This window comes from Ambystoma mexicanum, chromosome 3p, assembly GCF_040938575.1.
Source record: "Ambystoma mexicanum isolate Mex_15411 chromosome 3p, UKY_AmexF1_1, whole genome shotgun sequence".
Classification (NCBI taxonomy): Eukaryota; Metazoa; Chordata; class Amphibia; order Caudata; family Ambystomatidae; genus Ambystoma; species Ambystoma mexicanum.
Window position 1 is genome coordinate 707,811,266 of NC_090925.1, and position 24,922 is coordinate 707,836,187.

General features: G+C 45.1%; 1 protein-coding gene across 1 annotated transcript in view; it reads left to right on the forward strand.

Moving 5' to 3' along the window:
- LOC138580751 (uncharacterized) overlaps positions 1-24,922 on the forward strand; it is a 333,494-nt gene that overhangs the window by 108,926 nt on the left and 199,646 nt on the right. Inside the window, exon 6 of the mRNA XM_069651540.1 lies at positions 20,483-20,666. Within this exon, the coding sequence (XP_069507641.1) occupies positions 20,483-20,666 (184 nt within the window). The remainder of the gene's footprint in view (positions 1-20,482; positions 20,667-24,922) is intronic.

Below are 24,922 nucleotides of genomic sequence, written 5' to 3' on the forward strand. Positions count from 1 at the left end.
CCTGGCAACGTTGAACGCTTTCTTTCTGCTTTCCCCGAAGTATTGAAATTATTTGTAAGACGAATCTCTGGTCTTGCACCGTCCCAATCCCAAAGTGTTTTTTTTTTTAATTAAAAGAGGATTATTAATTAAGCTGACGGTTGACATATTGATTGATTTAAGGTTGTAATACACTCCTCTGCCACAACATTAATCTCTCTTGAATAAGCTTCCTCCATAATTGACTTTATTAGGCAAACTCCTGGCAGGAGGATCCAAGATCTTCAGAAGGAACAGCACATTTCTCCACTTAAACAATGCCTCCAGAGACAGCAAACAGAGTTCATAACAGATTACTGGAGCAGGTTCGTCCTGTGGTAGGGCCAGCACTATGCACCCAATGAATCCCTCCAAGGCTATCCAACGAGTAAGATATTTTAAAGGAATACATTCTGTTCCAAAGAGTAGGCAAGGGAGCACTTTGGCTTTGTAAAATTTCAGAAGCGTTAAAATAGAGAATTTGCTGAATCTGAAGTCTATCCGCTTCATCTGGGCCACGTATATCAGAACTTCTAACAACACGGCTGAACTCTTCAAAATCTGCAAGGAACTAGCTAATCCATCTGCAGTCGATACCTCACCTCTTCTTTCCCATGCCCCCTGCACTGCACTGGCCACCCACTTCACTGCTAAAACTCAGAACATCCAGATTTCTCTCTCTTCCCCCACTCCTCCCCCTGTCCCCCTGCCTCCCTTGGCCCCTCCTCCACCCTCTTGCTCACTCTCCTGCTTCTCTCCTATCACATTGGACAAGGTCACTAGAGTAGTCTGCTCTATGAAGGTCACATCCAAACAAGTGTCTCCTTGTTCTTCCAGAACTATCAAGGACAAAATCTGTTCCCTCACTCCAGCGCTCGCTGATTTCTGCCACCACTCATGCATATGGGTCTTTCTCTTACTCCCTCAAGCACTCGCTTTTGCACTCCCTCCTAAAAAAAAGTCTTCTGTCGACCTCTCATGTCCGGCCAACTACCGCCCTATCTCTATCACTCTCTTCCTTGGGAAACCCCTGGAGAAGTTGGTCTTCCCCCCCAACTGACCCAACATACTGAGCTCATTGATTGCCTCCACGACCATCAATCTGGATTCCGAGCATCCAGAGGCGCGAACACTGCTCTCCTGAACCCCTGTGATGAATTTCTTTCAAATCTTGAATCTAACTCTCCTGCTGTTCTCATTCTAATTGACGTCTCCTCTGCCTTTGACATGGTCAATCACTCCATCCTCTTAAAGCGGCTCCATGATACCCTTGGTATCTCAGGCCAGGCACTGGACTGGCTGACCTCCTTTCTCACTGAGCGTCCTTGCCAGGTGATCCTAGGTCCCTTCTCCTCCTCCACCTCTATTTCCACCCGTGGTGTTCTCCAGGGCTCTGTCCTCTCGCCTTGGCTCTTTAACATCTATCTCGCTCCTCTTGCTCACCTGATCTCTACCTTCTCGCCGCACTTAGTGTTATGCAGATGACAAACAACTCTTCTTCAAACTCCCTACAGCCTCTCTTCCTACTTCCTATGTCATTCCTGATTGCCTTTCCGCTATCCAGTCTTGGTGCACCTCTAACGATCTCTATCTCAAGGCCAGCAAGCCTCAGATCCTTCCCATCGGGACCTCTGTTCCCTGTTTCCTCCCTTCACTCGGGCCACCCTCCATGGGCTCCCCCTCTCCTTCCTCAGAAACCAGAAATCTTGGAGTCATCTTTGACTCCTCACTCTCTTTCATTCCTCACATCTTGGACATTGCCAAGAAGGCCCATTTTCAACTTCACCTCCTCAGAGGCATTCTCCCTTTCCTCACCTTTCCCCAGAAGCTCAAAGTCTCCAGATCTCTAGGTCTCTCCAGGCTGGACTATTGCAACAGCCTCCTCCTTAATCTACCCTTCCTCTTCTCTCCGCCCCCTCCTACTAATCCAGAATAGGGCTGTGAGACTTATCCTTGGCCTCAAGCGCAGGAACCGTATCTCTTCAGCTCTAAAATGTCTCCACTGCATCCCGGTGGCTGCAAGGATCAAATTGAAATCCCTCTGCATCATCCATAAGGCTGTCTGGGACCGGGGGACACACTATCTGCAACTCGCTCTCACTAAATACTCTCCTTCCCAATCTCTCCGATCCTCCGCTTCCAACTCTCTGCTGGCCAAACGCTTCTCTAAGCAGAGAGCTGGTGGTCGTTCCCTTTCCTCGTCTGGCTCCCTCCTTTGGAATAGCCTCCCTCTCTCTCTCCGTCTTGAGACTGATCTCCTCAAGTTCTGCAAGCATCTCAAGACTTTCCTCTCCTCTTCCTTCCCTCTCTCCCTCCCGTGCTAATCCCCCACAGTCACTGAGATTGGCAGCCTGGGCCCTTAAGATTCCTATTGGGTCATGGGCTTCCGCCCAATCACCTACAGCATCCACCCCACACTGCACTTGCCTTTGGGCCCTTACTTGCCTGAGGTGTTCCTGAGGTCTGCACTTATTGGATTGACGGCTGACCTCCCTCTTACCAGGTGGTCACTGCCTTGCACTTACCTGTTGCCACTGCAATCAGCACTCTGGCACTTCCCCCCCTGGTGCCCCCTCCAGCACTTACCACCGCCCCTTTCCCCTCTCTCTCTGCACTTGCATGCTCCAAACGTCACAAGGCCTAGTAGAACTGCTGTTGTCTTTTGCTATCCTTTGTCATTTTCTTACATTGTCATGTTTTGCTCCCTTGTTGCCTTCCCTTTTGCCTTGTGGAGCTTTGAAACACTATTCTAGCTGTATAAGTACCTTATAAAAGCCCCCCCCGCCAAAAAAAAAAACATTGCTGTGAATCAATTTTATAGAGAATATTATATCCAAGATAATGAATTTGGTACACCATCTCTAATTTTAATGATTTCAGTTTCCACAGGAAGAACTCACCCTTCCTCCTTCCTCGAAGCAGAGATGGCCAAAACTTAGTTACTAAACCATTGGGTAGCATATCATCTAGTGCCGACAATGACCTTTGTAAATCAGTCTGCATTTGATCTATAATGACCAGGTCAGCAGCGTAAGCTAATCAATGAAAGGCACGTGTCCCAATCTCAGCAGAAATGCCTCTACTTTCTTTAATGTATACTTCAGGCCTGAAATGTAGGTATTAAATAAGGCAGGGCCGAGAACACATTTTGCATCCAGTCTCACCTGCAAAGAAGTGTCTGAAAGCAAATCATTTTATTTACTATCTGATATCCCAAAGCAGCTGAGCCTACACACAGAGTGCATAATTCGTACTCGCTATTAGGCACTGGCTAGCGATATTAGGCTCTTGGCAAGTAAGAAATAGTGTGATGTATGTATAGAACTGAGGTTGTCAGTCACTAGGTTGTCTAATGGCTTTCAACTTTAATTTCTGCCCCCTCCTATATCCCTATGAAATAGGATATTGTGGTTAAACCACTCTGCGCCTACAACCAAAGTAAAGAAGATTTGTCTAGATATGCTAAGTATTTTCAAATTGTCAAACTATTCTGCTGCATGTGCACTGTAGAGTGGGTTGTGGTGAACCAGAAGAAGGAGTTTAACTAGGATATAGCAGGTTCAAAAGATTGTATTTAATAGAAAGATAAACGCCTATCTAACCCTATTATGAGGGTTTTTCCATCAAATGTCCAAATTAATATAGATCTCTCTCCACATCCTACTTGCTATCTGGCCCTACCACTTACAAAAACGTTAAAATAAATAGACCAGAGCAATAGCCTCTCAAACGGGCTTTGCTTGGCCAAACTACTTGGGTTTGCTCCCAAAGAAGGATTCTTCAAATGGTCAAATTTCAAAATATAGTTCTCTAGTCTATGCAGGTTTTTCATGGCAAGTCACAAGTCTTCACGCTTATTCAATACTTTCCATTCCTTTTAAGGTAAAAAGGATTTTCTTAGTGCAATTCCACCATTGTTCGTTTTGTATTTGATAATGTTCTTGTTTAGGGTTTGTGCAGTGGAACACTCCAGGTCCTCTCTGAACCCAGTCTTTTCCCCTATTGTTTGTATTTCTAAGGCTCTCCAAGGCATTTTGGCCTTTGCTTTGCTTACTTCAGCTGAGCCTTGATTGGGCATCTGCCCATTCTAGCGATCGTGTTTCTTGGGCTCCCGTAACCCTTTTGGTTTCTAATTGTCTTACTTCAGCAGGGTTTCACTTGGGCGCAGGCTTGTGTCCAGTATTTGGGTGTATCAGACTCCCGTAACCCTTTTGGTTTCTCCTGTTTCTTATAGGAATATGGCTTGATTGTCTAGGGGTCTCCAAAGCCCTTCCGTTTTCTAATGTGCTTACTTCAGCAGGGTTTCACTTGGGTGCAGGCTTGTGTCCAGTGTTTGGGTTTATCGGGCTCCTGTAACCCTTTTGGCTTCTCCAGCCTTGTATGTAAATGTCACTTAGTTCTCTAGGTCTCCCCAAAGCCCTCTCGTCTGCCGATATAGTTAATGCAGTGTGACCTCGGTTGGGCATCTGCCTGTGTTTAGCATTGGGTTTCTCAGGCTGCCATAACCCTTTTGGCCTCTCCAGTCTCGTATGTCAAAGTCACTTAATTCTCTAGGGTTCCCCAAAGCCCTCTAGCCCTCCTGATATAGTAAATGCAGCAGGACCTTGGTTGGGCATCTGCCTGTGTTCAGCATTCAGGTTTCTCGGTCTTCTGTAACTCTTTTGCTCTGCAGCGTTATCTTCTCGGGAGCATCCGCTTCCCTATTCCTGCCCGGCTCGGCAGTCAGCACACTTCTCAAGCGGAGGTCACTGATCCGATCTCTCCACGACAGTCTGGTCTCAGCATTGGTTAATGGGTCCCAGGACCACCACAGCTCCGGTGTGGTCATGCCACCAGGCAAGACTGTCTCTACCACCTCCGTCTCATTCTCGGATCGGGATGCCAGCCTTCTAGCGTCTTGCTAGCAATCCGCTCGCTCTCCATGCTACCGCCGGCTCTGCGGTCTACTGTGGCTCCACCCCCACAGGACATCTTCCCGTCAGAGGCTCGCCTCTGCGTAGGATTCTCACTCCTTCATTCAAGGTTCCTTGTCTTTTTTTATTCTTGTGACCAATAACAAAAGGGTGGGTCATTCCTCTTTGACTGTTAGGTTCAGGGGAAATCCAGCATTACCTGAAGCCAAAGAGATTGAAGTAAAGTAACAGCTATTTGAAGCCAAACCAGAAGTAACATCTGACCTTTTGATTCCCATATATGCAGACAATGTATTCTTGATAGAGAGTTCTTCATAGGAATGGGAGTCCTTGTCCCCTAGAGGGGAGTCTCTCCCAGTGAGCCCACACTTTCTCAGACCCCTAGGGAGGGTCTTTCTTAGCAGACTCACATCTCTGGGGAGATTGAACGAATATTCCAGATTCATCACAGGGTGCGTTTGCCAACTGCCTAGTTGTATTAAATGCAATTAGGGAAAGGAAAACTGTATTCATGCAGAACGCCTCAACCCCCCCCTGTCCCTCAGGAACCAAAAGTTGGCAGGATGCAAGAGATCCACTAATTATTGAAAATCCAATAATGATTCAATGTTAGAACTCAAAGGAACTCCAAACCTCAAGACATGCAAGTGTGAAAGATCAAACCAACCAAGTGATATGACAAGTGAACGCATCATTTTGAGGATACACTAATATAGCACCAAAGCAGGAAATATAAGCTAATCAAGCGATAGAACCACATTAGATCTCATAATTTGGAGGATCTCTGAATAAACCATTTTATTACCTCGATAACCACTAAGCAATTGGAAATTATGGATTGCTTTTTCTAAAAAAATTATTAAGTGTTATTTTACGATTATGATTGTCCAGTTTAACAAAGCTTTTTTATATGTCTATGAGTTGCAATTATTCCTTGGAAAGTGCTCTTTATAAGGAAACATTGTGTATAAAAAAATAATTCAGCCTTGAGAAAGCCCCATCAGGCGAGACACGTGCACCTGTACAAGTGCAGGTAATAAAAAGGCATCACAAATCTGTCATGATATTTTCAGACGATATTTTTTGATACGGTAACCATATAATGATACACTTTATAAACTTTATGGCTCAGATGAACTGTAATAGATATTAATTATCGATCATATTTTGAACAAAAGAATTTGTTTATTTTGCACGTTAGGGCATAGAGTTTTCTTGAGCCTATATGCATGCTTCCCAGTAAACCCAAACATGTCCCTCGCATGCACTCACTTGAGGACTATGTGCTGACTGGCAAAGCTAACGCGGAGTGATCATCACAGAAATGTGATTTCTTGTTGTTCTGTATGGGCAGATGTAAGGCATTAGATGATTTGAATTCAAACTGTCACACTTTTGCATTTGGTTGATAAGAGGGGAAGGTCCTGATGAAGATGGGGTGGTGTGTAACATGTTCACCACCTTGCTTACCATTGCAACAAACGTAGCGGTGAGCACAGAAACATTCATGACAAAATCCAATGTAACCGGGTAGAAGATTGTACTAAAAATGTATGTCATGAATAAATATTCTGATATCTTTTAAAGTCTAGTCTTTGGTGCTTAAATGGAGGGGTTAGGCTGCTGAGAACATATGAGTTTACTCATAGGACTCTTGAGTCACGTAACAAGCACATGATTGCAAGTGTTAAGGTATAGTGAATTGTTAACCGTTGCATTTGTATTTTTGTATTTGTTTTATTTATAAATGCGCACCGTCAGGCCTGGAGGCATCAGTGCACAACTTGGAACATGGTTACATAGCGGACATAGATACAGAGCAAGGTAATTCAGAACGTACAGTATTATACAACATTTACAAAGCAGAGTTAGAACAGGCGTTCACTAGGGCACGGCTCCAGGTACGTAATAAATCCAGGTATCAGGGCTGGTTGAAGAGCCATGATTTTGTTTTAGATTTGGAGGTACTAAAGCAATCTTCTGATCTGATGGTGAGGGGGAAGGCATTCCAAAGCTTGGAGGCTAGGACGGGGAAGTTTGATCCACCCGCTTTTTGTAGTTTGAACCTGGGGATAGTTAAACAGTGGGTCTGGGCGGTTCTTTGAGGGCGGGTAGGCAGTTGGCGGGAGAGCCGGCTGCAGAGATACGGGGGGCTAGGTTAGCTAGGCATTTGTGGGTACGGCTTAAGCCTTTCAGTGCAATTCTCTGTTTGACCGGTAGCCAGTGTAGGTTGGATCTGGATTCCGAGATGTGATGGTTACGTGGGATGTTTAGAGCTGCTCTAATGGCGTTGTTCTGGGTGATTTGCAATTTGTTTAGATTCTCCTGGCTGGTTCCTAGGTAGAGAGCGCTACCATAGTCAATTTTGGCCATGATGAGGGTTCTGGCCAGTGTGACTGTGTTGGGGGTGGTCAGAAATGGCCTGCAGGCTGCAATGAGTTTGCAGGTGTATGCTGAGGCAGATCTGACTGCATTTGTTTGTCGGGATAGGGATAAGGTGGCGTCAAGATAGACGCCTAAAGTTTTAGTGTCTTTCGAGACTTGGATAGTGTTGCCATCGATGATGAACAAATGGTAGGCCGATTCAAGTTTACTAAGACGTTGCGTCGTGCCCAAAATGAGGAGCTCAGTCTTGTCGTCATTGAGGCATAACTGGTGTTGTGCCATCCAAGCTTGGATGACCAGGTAGACGTCATTCAGGGCCTTGGTGTCAGCCAAGTGGTCACCGGTGATGGGAATGAGTATCTGGGTGTCGTCAGCGTAATTCGTATAAGAGACACCCATATAGTCAAGTACAACAAAAAGCGGTTTTGTAAAAACATTATAGAGTGTTGGCGACACGCAAGAGCCCTGGGGGATGCCGCAGAGTATGGGGGAGGGATCAGCAACTGCAGATTGAGAGAAGACCCGCATGGATCTATTGCTCAAGAAAGATTTGATCCAGGCCGTGGCTGACGGAGAGAAATGGGCAGCGGTATGAAGATGCTTGCATAAGATCTGGTGGTTGACCAAATCGAATGCCGCAGAGAGGTCAAGTAGAAATAACAAGGCCAGTTTGCCGTTGTCCTTTAGAACTTCGATTTGAGTTTTTAGATCTAGTAGACCTGTCTCTGTTCCGTGTTTGGGGTGGAAGCCGGATTGTCTGAGACCTAGAAGATTGTTGACCTTCAGGTATTCTTGGATTTGCAGGTATGCTGCGCTGTCTAGGATTTTTAGCAGGAACGGGACAGTAGTAATGGGACAGTAGCTGGTAGGTATGCTAGGGTCAAGGGAAGGTTTTTAAGCAGGGGGATCACCCATGCATCCTTAAGGTTGTCGGGGACAGTTCCTGTTTTAAAGGAGGCATTAATGAAGGATGTGATAAATGGAGCCAGGTCGTTGGCAGATTCCTTGATAGTTGGGGCAGGGCAAGGAAGGTTTGATCCTCAGGATAATGTTTTCCACCTCTGCAGCGGTGAGGGGTGAGAAGGCAAACCGTTTGAGATTGGGCAAGTCTGGGGGGAGGCCCCCAACTGGTGTAGGAGGGCGATTGTCCAGTTTCAGGCTATCTTGTTTAGCTCTGATTTTAGATTGAAGCATGGTGATTTTATTCAGTAGCGCTGCCTGAATGTTCATGCACCATTTGCTATCTTTAATGCAAGTATCGGGAGGGGTAACAGGGTTTCCAGCTCTTTTAGGATCTTAAAGAGTTCCTTGGAATTGGAGTCAGCTTGCAGAATGCGATTATTAAGGGACTCTTTTTTCGCTTCGATGATGGCTGCTTTGTATGTGAGGGTTGTCCAAGAAAAAAAACGTCTTTGTGCGCGTCAGAAGGGTGACTTTTCCAACGATTTTCGGCACAGCGTTTGGTTTTGCAGAGTACTCTTAACCGTGGAGTAAACCAGGAGTTAAGGTGTGCCCGTGGTTTGGCCTTCCTCAGTTTAATGGAGGCAATTGTGTCTATAGCTGTGAGCATGCTGCCGTTATATAGATGTCAGCTAGGATGGTGGGGTCATTGCAGGAGTCGGTGGCAGCTTTGAGTGAAGAGAGTAGCAGAGGGATACGTTTCTCCTTAGTTATGTCCTTTTTATTTCTGGTCGGGAGAGCGGGTGCTATCGAGGTATGGATACAGGGGGAGGCTTCAATATTGAAAGTGATAATATGGTGGTCAGACCATAGTCAAGGGGTGTTGGCCAAGACGTTGATATTGCAGTTAGAGCTGGCTAGCCAGTCAAGGGTTCTACCTTTTGAGTGCGTGGGCTCTTGGATGTGCAAGGTGAAGCCAGAATTAGAAAGGGCGTTTTCCAAGTTTAGTGCAGTGGGATCTTTGGTGTCACCAAGTCCTAGGTTGAGGTCTCCAAGGATGATGATTTGTGAATTAGTTTTTGCATTGTCGAGGAGGAGGGTAGAGATTTCGCCGACAAAGGAAGGTGCAGGGCCTGGGGGCCTGTAGAGTAGGTGGAGGGTAGCTGTTTGATTAGGTGTGAGTACGAGTTTGACTGATAGTAGTTCGGCAGACTCGAGTTTAGTGTTGGTCGATACTCTTAAATCCAGAGTGGTTTTGTGGATGATGGCTAGGCCACCACCTCTGGTGTGGGAGGTAGAGGTGCAGTCACATCTCATGATGCCGTAGCCGGGTGGTATGGCAAGGGACAAAGAGGGACCAGATGCGGCATGAAGCCAAGTTTCAGCTATGGCAATGAAGTCAAGATCTGAGGATGTTATAAGGTCTGCTATATCTAGTGCGTGTGCTGGGAGCGATCTGGCGTTGATGAGAGCGCCCTTGAAAATCGGCAGTTTCACCTCTGTAGAAGGGGGTTTGCCATTGGTGGGTGCAGTGGGTGAGCACAGTGGTATATGTTGTGTTTGCTTGGGGAGGTTACTGCGGGTGGGGCGTATGCGGAATCTGGCACCTTTTCTTTTGTTTCTGATAGATAAGGAGCATGGTTGGTTCGGGGTAGGTTTACTAGCAAAGTGTTTCAGCCAGAGGGCTGGGTCATTGAAGTATGGGTTAAAGACTGTGTTGAAGTGCTGGAGGCCTAAGGTAGGTGTCATAGGGTCCATTGTGGTGGTAGCCATGCGAGGGGTCGGAGAGGCAGGGCTAGGGGGCGATAATGTGTCTGATCGCAGAGGGTGTGTCGGCCATGTGTGTAACTGTATGGTAAATGCTGCTACAAGGGGCAGAATGTGGTATAGTAGAAGGAATGCCCTAAGGAGCATGGTGGATGTGCGCCTAGGGTGATATGTGTCACAACAATGGGTAAATTTGAATGCTAGAGCAGTGTAAAATCAGTAGGCAGGTCCGATTTTAGCTATGGCAGTGCAAAATCAACAATAGGCAGGTTCGATTTATAGCTAGGGCAGTGCTAAATCAACAATGGGCAGGTTCGATATTAGCTAGGGCAGTGCTAAATCAACAATAGGCAGGTTCGATTTTAGCTAAGGCAATGCTAAATCCACAATAGGCAGGTTCGATTATAGCTAGGGCAGTACTAAATCAACAATAGGCAGGTTCGATTTTAGCTAGGGCAGTGCTAAATCAACAATAGGCAGGTTCGATTTTAGCTAGGGCAGTGCAAAATCAACAATAGGCAGGTTCGATTTTAGCTTGGGCAGTGCAAAATCAACAGTAGGCAGGTTCGATTATAGCAATGGCAGTGCTAAATCAACAATAGGCAAGTTTGATTATAGCTGGGGCAGCACAGAATCAACAGTAGACAGGTTTGCTTTAGGCTAAGACAATGCATAGTCAACAGAGGGCAGAGGGCATGTTCAATTTTGGCTAGGGCCAGACACTACCAACAGTAGGCAAGTTACTTTAGCAGAGGCAGTGCATAATCAACAATGGGTAGTAGGCAGTTTAGCTGGGGCAATACACAGCCAGTAATAATCAAGATCATTATTTGCTAAGGCAGAGCACATTCGGGAGTGGACTGCAGAATGCTTGACACAGATTAGGACACGGATTAGGAGGTGGTCGAGACCGTGTAAATACTGTAGAGAATGGATGAGGTGAGGGTACCTTGGCGTGAGCCGTACGGATTCGGGCAATGCAGCATACAATGCTGGCATGAAGCAGAATCGAGTGGCCGCCTTGGACCAAAAGGTGGGGCCAGATCTCGGATTAGCCAAAAGCAGATCTACGGCGATAGGCACAGGATGAGGTGCAGTGCGAATAGACAATTTGCCATGTGGAGGGTTAGCGGCTCAGACCAGTATTGGTTCGATTGGCGCGATACACAAGGTGTTGAAGTATCCGAGCAGTGTATAAGGGGAGTCGAGTCTAAGATGCCGGAAGTTGCTAGCAGGTAGCGTTAGGTGGTGTGGGCAGGGCAACGAGCGGAGCACATGTTCGCGATGAGCACATGTAGGCCTTATGGAATTGCAGGTGACACGATAACTAGCGTGGTCAGCTGGGCGCAGTCAAGCACTTACCCTGAAGGGTCAGACAGCCTGAATAGAAACGGGCAGCGTTTATGGCTCCTGGCTCCTTCGGCTCAGACAGGCTCCAGACAGGAAGCCTTGTGGGTGGCCTTAGGGGTGGGCCTCGAGAGACAGTTGGCTGCAGTATGCCAGAGCTTGTCAAGGAGTGCACATGGCACTATAGCCTATCAAACAGATTAGGAGTCTTCACAGGGGGCCAGTGGGAGATCGGTCGCTCTCACAGATAGATACATCTGAACACATTATGGTTTTTCCATGTCATGCGCTTTTACTTAGTTCAGGGTTGATGACAAACTCCTAGAACCTATGGGTGTATATCCCCTTGCCCTTCCTGGCCAAAATAAAGCCTTTCAAGCAGCCATCACAATTCATGTGTTCGGTCACAACCCCCTGCCCTCATCCCTTTTGCAGGGTCCTGTATGGTACTGTCAGTACATAGCCCCAGCCTATACCAGCGACTTTCCAGCAGCCAGCCCTCAGCCACAGTCGCTGCTTCCCCCCCCAACCCCCTTTGTCTCACAGATTTCTCACACCCTCTATGTGGGATCGTTGGAATTTGGGAACTGTAACTACCCCCAAAGCACCCATCTACCATCCCTTGCTTGATACCCCTTCTCCCTTACATGGTACTCACATACTCCTTTCATAAGTCAATTTGGGGGTGCATTTTGTTTGGTAAATTGCATGCACCGACGTTACCATTCGTGCGCTGTTGAGGACCCCTGCGTGCAATTTTCCACTTAAAAAAAAAAAATCAGAGTGGAAAATAAAAGAGTAAATCATCACCTTTACTCTTTCATTTTACTCTCTGCTTTGTAATAAAATGTTGATGCAAATCGCGCTTTGCAAACATCATTCATAATAGATTGCTATGGAATTGATGTGCTTTTAGAAGGTGCTAAATGCAGGTGGATTCCCTAGGAATCCATGATTTTATGGCTGCATGAAAATCTCACGCATGAGTAAAAACCGGGGGCTTTTGAAGGAGGAGTGAACAGTGGAAATGCTGAATCTGTTTTGTGCCCCCACTCCTCCTTTAAAAACATTGACAAAAACCAAGGTGTAAACAACGTACTCCTTGCATTTGCTCCTTGCGTTTGTGCTAAGCCCCTTATAAAACAATCCCGTTTGTATCTTATCCCTTTGCAACCCCCATCACGTTCCCACCAACACCCCTTATGTACCCCTACCACAGTCCCACATTACACCCCTGTGTATCTCGCAGAGCATACCTTGGGCTTTTTGCTGTGACAGTAAGAGTCTGGTCCCCGCTATGCAGGTGGTGCGTGGTCCCTGCCTGGTCGCTGCTATGCAGGTGGTGCCTGGTCTCTGCTATGCAGGTGGTGCCTGGTCCCTGCCTGGTCGCTGCTATGCAGGTGGTGCCTGGTCTCTGCTTTGCAGGTGGTGCCTGGTGCCTGCTATGCAGGTGGTGCCTGCTATGCAGGCGGGTCCTGGTCCTGCTATGTCATAGGGAAAGCCAGACATCGATTCCTTGCTGCCAATTACTAGCAAGGCGCTGCACCTAAACAGCAGCTTGCTGATGATGCCCATGAGACAGAAACCTGTGCCAGGGGTTGCCGTTGGTAGTCTTTTTCAGAAGAGAATTGCCTGGGATTTTGGTGTTGGACTGTCCTAGTAAGTGGGAGCAGATTGATATGCAAATATATTATTCTGCAAGAATCCACATGCTATATGGAAAATTTACGCTTGTTCCAGTCCGCACATTCTATCTCCAAAAAGTTATCCAAGCTATCACATTTGGCGCAGAGGCAGGCTGGAACATTGACCTAAAAATCTGGACAAAACCTGAAGGTATTTTTTGGCGACGTGTGTTACAACTACCAAACTACCTATCAATGACAATAAATCGGCATGAACTTGCAGTGGAGCCTCTGTACGGCATAGTTATTTGGAAATCCATGGCGTTGCTAAGAAAGATGGAACTTAACAATGTGGAACCTGCATACAAAATCTTTGCTCCGCATGGGAAAACAAATCAAGTAAACTTATTGAAAGAATGGTCTCAAAGAATAAAAATCTATATGCAGTCTGCAAACATTACAATGGAGATGCTATTGAAGTGGCCACAAATTGCAAGGAAAAAACTGAGGCAGTGGCTATGGATACAAAATTTAGATAAATACTACGAGCTGGCAACTGCAATGGACTTGGGGCCGACAATTAACAAATTAGACAATCCACCAAAATATCTCTGTCAATTTCCATCTCGACTCCATAGAGACCGCTTTTTCCATCTACGAACTAATATCTACAAGTCACGGAACATGCTGCTTGTGAGACATATGGAAAATATCACAGGCGACGCATGTAGGCTCTGTGGGCTTGATACTGAAACAGTAAAGCGCTTATTAACGGAATGTCAATCACTAAAGGAAATTAGATCCCTACTCATGGGCCAGTTTGCATCTTCAACTGGAAACCCAGAAGACTTATGGATGCGAATCCTAAGTGGGAACTCAGTCCATCTAATTTGTGCAGCTATAAACCTGTTGGACAGTGTTCTATCCACATCAGAGAAGGCGATTAGTGAATAGAATGGAGGCTGCTCTGTTATGCTTTTTTTTGCTCTTCTTGTTTGTTTAATCATGTAAACTCCTTTGTTATCTCTTTTTGATGTTGTTGCACTACTGATGACAAGGATGAACTTAACAAGGAGATGTGATTTTCTGAGGATTTTGTAATAAAAGTTTGTAAAAAAACTGTAAATTACAAATAAAAAAAAAAAAAATGATTCTGCTCTGTGATGACCCTTGTAGTGGGCACAATCCCCCAGAACAGTTGATTTGGTCTTGTCCGTTCCCAGCAGAGGGGCTTTCACACTTTTGGCAAATGCTGAAACACTTGGGGTTGCACTCTAATTTAGTGGAGTAATCAAGACCTGGGTGTCTTGCTTCCTGTGCCTATCAATATACTGCACCTCAGCCACACTTCATGTGTCTGGGCTTGCTGTTGGCAGATTTGTAGAGAGGGTACGGCATGAGGAGCAAGACCCACGCCAACACGCAACCTGCCATTCTTGACACAGATCAGCTGTGTTCAGATCTGTCCCTAACAGCTGAGGCTGGTACGCTGTTATGTTATTGAATTCTTATATGGCGCAACACGCGCAAGGCCTCAGTGACGTGCAAGAAGGGGGGTCAGGATCAGGACAGAAAACCAAAAGCAACTCCAATCTAATCATTAGAATTACAAAAGAATGTCTTAATAGCCTTTTTGAAGCCTGCAAGACTAGCCTCAAGGCGGATGCAGACAGGTATGGAGTTCCAAAGGAGCAGGGCCTGAACGGAAAAACCCCGGCCACCAACAGTTCTCATCTTATGCCAGGGTACAGAAAGTTTAAATTGCTCGCTGGACCTGGGAGCGCGAGTAGTAGTGTCCTTTCCTAATCTATCAGCAAGGTAGCTAGGTGCTGGTTGGTAAGGCATTTGTATGACAAAGCAAGACGTTATGAGATATGCGATGGCAAATAGGCAGCCAGTGCAATTCTCGTCTTCACTGAGTGCGGTCCCAGATTGCAAATTGTTCTGACCGCATTGTTTTGTACTACTTGAAGGCTATGAAGGTTTTTCTTTGAAGTGCCTGTTAATCGGCTATTACAATAATCCAGGCGTGAATTAACAAGTGCCGCAGGTAATGAGGCAGGATGTTCTAGAGACAAATAAAGTTTGCTCTGTCTCAGAAGTTTATTAATGTTTGAACATGAAGATTTTATTTGTGAAACATGTTAATTCATGGTCAGGCCAGAGTCTAGTGTGACACCAAGGGCCTCATTACGCGGTAGGCGGTAAAGGATTACCGGCACCGGTAATCCCTTACCACCCTATTCCGAGGTCCCTTAGCGGGTCCCTTCCTCAATGCCTGCCTGCTAATAGCGGGCCCATTATTAGCTCCATCCCCATTCCCATTGAGCCCTATGGGGGCTCGAATGGGAATGGGGAATGGTTCCCGGAATGGGGACTTACCGGGTCCTCCAAGGTCGGAATGATCCGGTAAATCCCTATTCTGGGAACACGGACCAGGAATGCGGTAAGGGGGTAGCCGTGGCGCTAATAGCGCCATGGTTACCTCCTACCCCGTAATGAGGCCCCAAGAGCTTTTACGTGTGGGCTGACTGCAATAGGGCAGTTAGATATAAGAAAGTCGGTGCTTCAAGATTCGAAATTCTTTGAGGCAATCCTACAATCATAAGTTCTGTTTTATCGTTGTTCAGCACCAGTGAGTTAAGAGTCATCCAGTGCTGGATCATTTCATAGATGCTATTTAAGCCAAGATGATCAGTATCATAATCTCCATCAAGTTCCAGGATAAGATGGGTGTCGTCTGCATAATTAGTGTAGACAACGCCAACAGTATCAAGCATGTCGAACAGCGGACAGGTAAAATGTTATATACAATAGGCGAAAGACAGGCGCCCTATGGCACTCTACATAAGAGCGGCTCCTGAGGGGCCTTAAAGTCGTCAATAGCTACCTGCGCTGTTCTAGGGCCAAGAAATGACACAAGCCAAGAGACTGTGGCTTCTGAGCAGCCGAATTAGTGTCTCATCCTTTCCAATAGATAGGAATGATCCACCAGGTCAAAGGCAGCCGACAAATCTAGCAAAACCAGAAGGGCAAGCTTGCCCCTTTCTGCTATTTCCGCCAAGTTTGCACCTAGGTCAATCAGGGCTGTCCATGGCATGGAATCCAGATTGATGTGAACTTAAAGGGCCGTGTCGTTCAACATGTTCTAGAAGTTGCAAATAAGCGATCTTCTCCAGTATCTTCAATAAAAATGGTACATTGGTAATGGGGCGTTAATTACCAACATTCCCAGAATGTAAGGTAGGGTTCTTCAGAACCGGTGTTATCCACACATCTTTCAAGCTAGAGTAAACAACAGATATTCTAAAGGACGAGCTAATGATTTAAACAAGATGGGGGTAAGCAAGTGAATAGAGTCCCAATTGAGACTTGAAGGACAAATATCTGAGACACATGATGTGGGTTTAAGTTCTAAAACAATCTTTTTAATGTCCTCCGACGATGGAGCAATACAATCAAGGGAGAGACAGTGCGGGCTTTGTCATTTTGACTAAAAAAGGTATTAATAGGGTTTGGCTGCACAAAATGAGGTTCTTCTGCCTATTGATGATGTTAATTTGGTGGCTTTTTATTTTATTTCAAAAACATGGTTGTAAAATGGAGATGTGGTGGAAAGACCTAAAAAGGTGGACCATAGCAGAAACAGCAGTCTGGTACGAGGTACTAATAGCAGGAAGGAGACAACGCTCACAGGACATTACCACATGGAACACAATAGTGCAGGTACTGTTCACCTCTCCAGATGATCGGCCTCTTGAAAGCACACTATTAGACAAAAACCAAGTCAAAACGACCAAGAGCAATTGAATAACCACCAATATGCAACACCTCCTGTGACCTTAACCTGGGCACTTGTATCCTCAAAAGTAATACCTTGTCACTTAAGTTCTCATTAAAGTTTGGGTTAGGGAGGCACTGAGGGAGGGAAGGGGTGGGCATGGGCACCTAATGAACAACAATCTATATTATAATGTCCTGTACTTGATTATGCACTAACAAAACCAATAAAACATATTAAAAAATAAATTTAAAAAACATAGTTGTAGTTCTGTGCACCATGAGTCGCTAGCTTGAGTCAAGTTGTTTCCCTCTTTTTTCCCCTCAAGCTCTCTTAGTACTTTAAAGAGTTCTCTTTTGTCAGATTTGGCATTAGTGATTCTATTTTTAAAGTAAGATTTCTTATTAGAGAGCAAGGGCTCCAGCTTTGTACTTAGCATGTGTGTCTGGGCATGGGTCTTTGCTCCACATTCTTTCCAAATATCTTTTCTGTTCGTTTCCTAGCATCCTGTAATTCTGTGGTAAATGTAACCTGATTGGAGATTCCCATTTTCTTTTTTTTCCAGGTGAAGAGGGGCAAGCGTATTAACAGCCAGTGAAATTGTGTCAATACATTGTTGTACTAATACATTAGTATCATAAATCAAGGTGCATGAACTCAGCTGGTCTATAATAAAAGCCTGAAGGTATCCTACTTATGTTCCTCGACATGTATTCCAAAGTGGGTGAGAGGGTAAGTCTTTGTTGAGGCTGTGGTGAGACCGGGCCAAAGAAGATACAACAGTGGTCAGACCATGGACACGGCTCCATTATAGGTGAGGAAACTATAAGATTGAGGGTTAAAACCCAATCATGAATGTGGCCTTTTTGGTGGGTAGCAGTGCTTAGGATTTCAGAAAAGCCAAAGGAGTCACGCGTTGGCATCAATGAAGAGACCTTGTTGTCAGAATCATCCTTATCCCATAGGTTAACATCACCCAGGGTGAGGGTATGTGATGTCGGTTGAAAGGAATCATTAATAAGCGCAGTTATTTGTTCTTCAAAAGCCACAGTGCAAGACGGTGGACGGTATACATTTAAAATGTTAATGGTAGTATTATCGTTGTTGCCAATTTTTAACATTATAGATTCACAGTCTACCAATGAAGGTGTGGGTGAGATATGGGCTTTGAAAATATCTTTGAGAATAATGGCAACACCCCCAGCCCTGGCCAGGATTCTGTCGTCTCTATAAATGCTGTAAGCATTGGATGCAGCTAAGATTGCGGTGTGGTTCGTTAGGGACATTATGCATAGCAACAAGCTGCATGCCTGGGTCAAGTAATGACTAAAAGCATGTGACTATCAGAAAGGCTGTTCTAGGGAGTGTCTGAGTCTTGGAAGATTGCAACTCATTGGGCAGGATCCCAAGTTGCCCAATGCCAGGTGTGAAATAATCAACCAGCCCTAGCTTTTAGACATACATAATATTGCAATCTGGTACTTGCAGACCTGTGTGTATAAACTGTACATGGATGCAAATTGACATGATCTAATAAGGCAAGGACTTGCAGAACATGATTTGAGAGCTCTTTTTGAGCAGTTGTTTATAAAACGGGAGGGTGAATGAAGAGTGTGGGTGAGAAAAGGGGCAGTGTTGTTTCTGCCTTACCAGCTTTGAGATAATTAACACGCACCAGTTATTTAGCATGCAGGTTACTGTGGTGTGACAGAAAAAATCGGACCTACGCTATAATAACAACAAAAAACAAGGCCGAAAAACGACAATATTTATTTTAATCGAATATCCAAACAGTTTTTTTCTGTTTTGCCAATTTTTTCATATTTCATTGCGCATGGGAGACACCCCACACTCCCTGTATCCCACACCTTCATTTATGCTCAAACCCCACACCTATTTTTGTTGAAAAATGTGTAAAAATCTTGCACAAATGTGATCAAAGAAATTCGTTGTTTTCGGCCTCAGTGTTTTGCAATTCGTTTTTTTGACGTAATACCACAATAAAACTGATGTCTGTATGTATGGGAGTTATGTAGCACTAACTGAGCTACACAAAGGGCGCTGCAAATAAAAGGAGGAGAGTACAGAGAGAGACTGGTGGGGAGGAGAGGCTTCATCCCATGGGGCCATGTTAACATGTGAGTAGATCATCAGAGTTCTTTGTGGAACTCTGTCGGAATTCCGACAGGGTACTTTCCTACTTTTATCCATACATAGTCCATAAAATAAGTGCCATTTAGTTGGGTAATCGTAGCATCTGTTATTTACAGTGCCATAAAGATAACCTACAGATGCTCAAACTTCAGCCTGATCTGCGGATTGCGCACGAGAGGAAAAGACTCCAATACAATTAGTTCATGGGTGCCCCTGCACTAGGCCCACAGGTATATATATCCAGGGCTGGTCATTGGGCCGGCTCTCTCCGGATCCGAGATCCGGCACCAGATGTGTAGCCGCTCTGCGGCTGGGGAGAAGAAAATAAAAATAAAAGCGCATGCAAGCAAACTGTAACTTCCTCTGGTGACCCCATGCAAGAGGTCACAGGAGGAAGTTACAGTCCTCAGCCACAACCCGGTTTATTTATTTATGCAATGTTTGTCGGGCACCTGGACCCGGATTATTTATTTATTTATGCAATGTTTGTTGGGTACCTGGACCCGGATTATTTATTTATTTATGCAATGTTTGTCGGATACGCCTATTTTAAAGAATATTTACACAGCAACACTGGTCAAAACTATTATCCGCATAGTGAAGTAACTCATCACCAGTGCCATTGAAGTGGTTTACAGTGGAATTGATAGATAGTTTGGAAAAGAAGCAGCATGAAAGAAATGGCACCGTTTTAAACTATTATTTTGGACATTTCCTTTGATCGGAGGTCAACTGCCCGCTGTGCCCCCCCTTAACCCTGCCTCCTCGGGCACCCCCCAAACTCCGCCCCCACCCCGGCCCTTGTGGGATCCCCCACCAATTTGTTTCCATTTCCACCTCTGTATATATCAGTAACATTTGCTCAGAGGAGATGTACTTTTGTCCAGGATCAGACGGATATGCAAATGGCTATTCTCCTGTGGTATATGGCTCATGGAGATAAAACATGATTAAGGGCCTCCTGCGAGGGTTGCGACTGGGCCATAAAATTGTCTTGGGTACCAATGAAAAAGTGGCCAACAGTTGTAAATGGCTATTCATTCCTTTTGTGACACTGTTTGCATAGGATCCAAGGGGGAGTTTTTTGATAAAATGTGATGCAAATTGTGTATATTAAAGAATATTTATTCAGCAACACTGGTCAAAACCATTAGCCGCATAGTGAAGTAATTCATCAAACTGTCCCACATTGGCCAAAAAAGTGGCCCACTTTGATTTAAAAAAAAACACGACCCCACAGCAGCATTTTGCATTTTCGGTTCGGCCTTGGACCTGATGCCCTATAGGCCAGTCCGAGCCTGCCCATACAACAAGCTATGTTGGGACTTTCCACATTGTTGGCTATTGTTGTATGTTGTGTTATTGATTTATATAGCGCAAACCTAGCTTAGAACCAGCAGGGGCGCTGTTCACTAGGAGGGGTGCACATAGATCTTAGTAGTCAAGAGCGGTTAAAGGTAGGGGCGTCAAAAGAATGCTTGCTTTGTTGTCGTCTCGTCGTTTCTCCTTGTAACAGCCTGTGCTTGACATTCTGTACCACCTGTCTTTTTGTCACTGCACCTTCTGACCCACCTCTCCTATCTCGTCTACAGGTTACTCACAGGTTCCTTTGATAAGACGGTTGGTGTCTGGTCACAGGACGCTCAGCTCATCCACAGGCTCCCTCCCTTCACGGGCATCATCACTGGGCTGTGCCATGTGCCCGCCGTGGGCATGGTGTGGATTGCCAGCGCCAATGCCCACCCTACACTCTACGACCCCCGAGCAGGGGAGACAGTAAGTCAGCAATATGTACCAGCTGCTGTAGAGGCTTGTCTGATAGGGCGTTGATGCAGAAACAAGCTGCACTCCAGTGCAAGCACTACCTCAGAGCTGGTGACTAGTGCATTATTTTCACATGGATTGTTTGCAGTGCAAATTCATCTTGAGTACCTTTTACAGAAAACATGTAAAATGCACAGAAATTGTAAATTGGGGCAGCAGAGAAGTAAAGGGGAAGAGAATATATAGGGTTAGCCCCCATTTAAAAATCAAAAGAACAAAAGAGGCTGAATCTGACCATTAAGAAAAAAGAGTCGTGGGAGCACCAGAGACATATGACACAGGGCAGCCTCTGATAATCCAGGATCCAACAGGCCTCTCTCTCCCAGGCAAGCTAGCATACAGGTAGAGGAAGTACAAGGCCCCCCATTACCCTGTCTATCCCAGACACGGCCTACCAAGCACAGGCCTTCAGTCACTGGTAGCACAACAGACCTGCTGCACATTTTAGCTCCATTTGCCTCAAACGTTGGCATCAGGCGATACAGCATTGACCAGGCCTACCTCACAATGCGACCACAAACATGGCCTTTGCTGTCCACTTCCAGGTTCATTTTAAATGCTTGGGACGCTGCAATTGAAAGGGCGAAGTGATACCAACAACTGCAATTAGATCAAACACCCATTATCTTTATTTAAAGTCTAACTTCAGGTGGTTCTGGCTGAGGAAAGGCAAATCATGACAGGCCGCCATTTTCTCTCTTAGAAGCAGCTTAATCCTTTAGCCTTCAAGTGAAAAAGGCTTGTGGGTCCAGTACTTGTTTTCTCTCTCACACAGCTAGATGATGCTGGGCGTGAAGAAGACTCGGGGTGAAGGATCCCATTCACTGCCTAAATACAGCTCCTTGCCTCAATCCCTTTGACGTCCTCGGCTGGAGACGCTGCCAGAAATTCTTTTGCCTCAGCTGTAACTTTGAAAGCAGTAATAAGTGAATCCACTGAAACAGAATTGGAGGGCCACCTACAAACAAAAGATCTCAGAGCCAAGTACCTAGCCCTACTATATATATACATATATATATATAGTTTTAAAAATGCAATTTAAAGGTGCATCACACTAGGGATTGTATTACTGGCACAGCACGCCCCGTTGATGTCCCTTTTCGAATTTCGAAAACAACAGTAATACTCCACAGCTTCCACTAGATGTCGGCCTATGCACAGCATGTGAATCTAAGCAGATACAATCGTCAGAAATAACATTAGTGAGTAATGTATATATATATATATATATATATATATATATCATGGCCATGTAGTTATGATTAAGTTGCTGTTTCCATAGGAAGAGCACTTTTTGGGCGGCTTATAACTCCGCTCCCCCTAGACGAATCCGTACCAAACTTTGCAAAAGTAGATGGGCCACTCTGATTTTTTTTTGTATAGTTTGGTGAGAATTCGTCCAGGGGGAGCGGAGTTATAGGGGGGGTCCCAAAACATCTTTCTTTCCCATAGACTGAATGGGGGAAAAACTTTGCGCACGGCTACAGGTGAAACCGCTCGACGGATTTTGACAAAATATGCGGCAGGTACAGGAGCTTGGTCCAGAAAGCGTGTTTTTGTAAATTTTGTCACCATACGTGCAGTACGTTTATTTATAATTATGAAACAGTAGGTCTGAAATAGTGATATCTTTGTTCGCTCCGCGGTCACACTTCCCTGTTCGGTCGACGAACAAGAAACCGATTGGCTAAGGGGCTGCTGTCATGATCGCGTACACGCGACGTCTCTGCCCATTTGCTGCTGCGAGACGTGTTCTGCGTCAGATGGTTTGGATGCACCCGACATCTTGGATCCGCGGAAAGCGGAGCAACAACCATCGTACACATGCTTTTTTCATTACCCTATTTTGCTGTGTCACAGAGCATTGGGAAAGGTTCACACAGTAAGAAATGGGGGATCTGTGCATTTGTTCTTCGGCCGTCATGATGTAATTTCTATGGACACCTTGTACATACAGTAAATGTGGGGGGTAATAATGATAGCACTTCAGTCCATGTAGTGGGCAAGAAATTTGTAACACTTCAGTCCATGTAGTGGACAGGAAATTTGTAACGCTTGAAAGCACATGGGTATAAGTAGGCAACATTGAAATTGACAACATGCCGTGAATGCATTATTTTTCCCAATGGCTATTATTATATTCATTAGTACGCCGCCATGGGTGGCACATGCTACGGTGGTAGTGGTCAAGGGCTACAGTCTTAACATATGGGTGATTAATGCACTTGTTCTGGGGGTCGGTCATCATGATGTGATGTGTATGGACATCTTGTACGCACAGTGCACTTATGCCTACTTAATGACGTATGTTCTATGGCCTCCTTGTACGCACAGAAAAGGAGGGGTCCAATAAGGCCAGTATTTGAGCACGTGCACTGCATGGGGGAGTTGTTACATTTGTAAGGACACGTGTGGTGTTAGGGAACATTGAAATTGACAACATGCTGTGAATACATTACTGTTTCCAATGGCTATTATTATATTCATAAGTATGCCGTCATGGGTGGCACATGCTACGGTGGTTGGATGTATGGCCGTCGGCCAAAGGCTGAAGGCCTTACTTACAAGACTGTAGGCCCTGGCCACAACCACCCATGCACACACCCGTAGTGTTGCGTTTTGATTGGCAAGTTGTGGGGAGTGTGTGCAGTCTTGGGTGCATGGCCGAAGGCCATGCAACCAAGAACAAAGTGGTAAGTACTAGACTTGGAAGACACTGCACACCCATCCCATGTAAGTTCTACAGACATACACCTAGGAGGGAAGCCTCTGGGCAGAGATACTGAAGGATAACACACCTATAGAATAACCCCCACTACCACACATCACCGAGGTGGTTGTGGGGAGACCCTGCAGTCTTGGGTGCATGGCAAAAGCCCATGCACGCAAGACTGAAGTCCTAAGCAGTGGAGTTACAAGTTAATATGGGTGTGGTGGATTGTGGTCGTTGTGTTGATGCCCTAGTTTCTTCACTTCATGGCTGCAGACGATGGTCCGAAAAGTAAATTTATAAGCAGCTAAGTTACAAGGACCATGTTTTAAATATGCAGCGATGGTTGTGGATAGGAACTGTACTCCTTGAAACTTGGTTGTAAGGCGTAGGTGGTGGGTTACTCACCGCAGATGAAAAGCCAGCCTACAGGCACTGCAGCATATTACTACCATAGATTAGACGAGTAGATTCCCATGTGTAGAAAATGCCTGCCAATATACTTACTCCTTACTTTGTTCTGAATCCATAAACTTTTTTTAAATTGGTTATCGTACTTGGCGGAAGCATCACTTTTTCCATTTCTGTGATGAAAGAAAAAGGTGTATTAACGTTTGCAGTTTTTCCACATTTACCACTTTGCATAATAGACTATTAACTTTTTTCTTTTTTTAGACCCTCATATTTAGTTTACAAACCAGTGCACTGTGCATTGCGCTCAGTTTCTGTGTTTGCTTTTCTAATCCTTGGGTCTGGGGAAAATAATCCTTGTCGGATTAAAAAAAACCTGTTATGTTTGTTGCCTTCCTGCCCATTTGTAGGCAGGAAGGCAATTTGTAGGCATTTGTATACCTGTAGGCGTATTCTAAATGCACTTATTTCCAACGATCTGTGATAATCATTTATTTGTGTCATTCTTCCATCCTGTTGGGTAATTAGATACCTGTAGGCTTATTCTAACTGTGCATTTGTTCCTACAGATTTGTGATACTCATTAATTTGTATCATTGACATATCCTGTTTCCTTTATCTTTCCCATTAATGTTTTCTTTGTTGCCTTCCTGCCGATTTTGAACAACAGTTAGATACGTATAGGCGTATTCTGCCTGTGCATTTGTTTCCAACAATCTGTGATAATCATTTATTTGTGTCATTCTTCCATCCTGTTGGGTAGTTAGATACCTGAGGTCGTTTTCTAACTGTTTGTAGTCTTTCACATACTTTGTTCACTGTTTTGAAGTACACATTATTTTGTACATTTTGGCTTCAAGAACATTAAATAAGCATTTGTTAGGTTAGCTGGCAACCTCTCCTTTAAAGTAATGGTGCTGTCATTACATTCAAACCATCCAGAATTCTTTTTAATGTATGCAGTGTAGTGACCTGGATTGGTTGTAGCTCCTGCATGGTAGATTATTCCTACTGTTGTAAAGGTTTTCTTTCCAAGTGACACGTGACCGTGTGTAAATCCAGTTAGTTTGCAGTCGTTTTTGGTGCC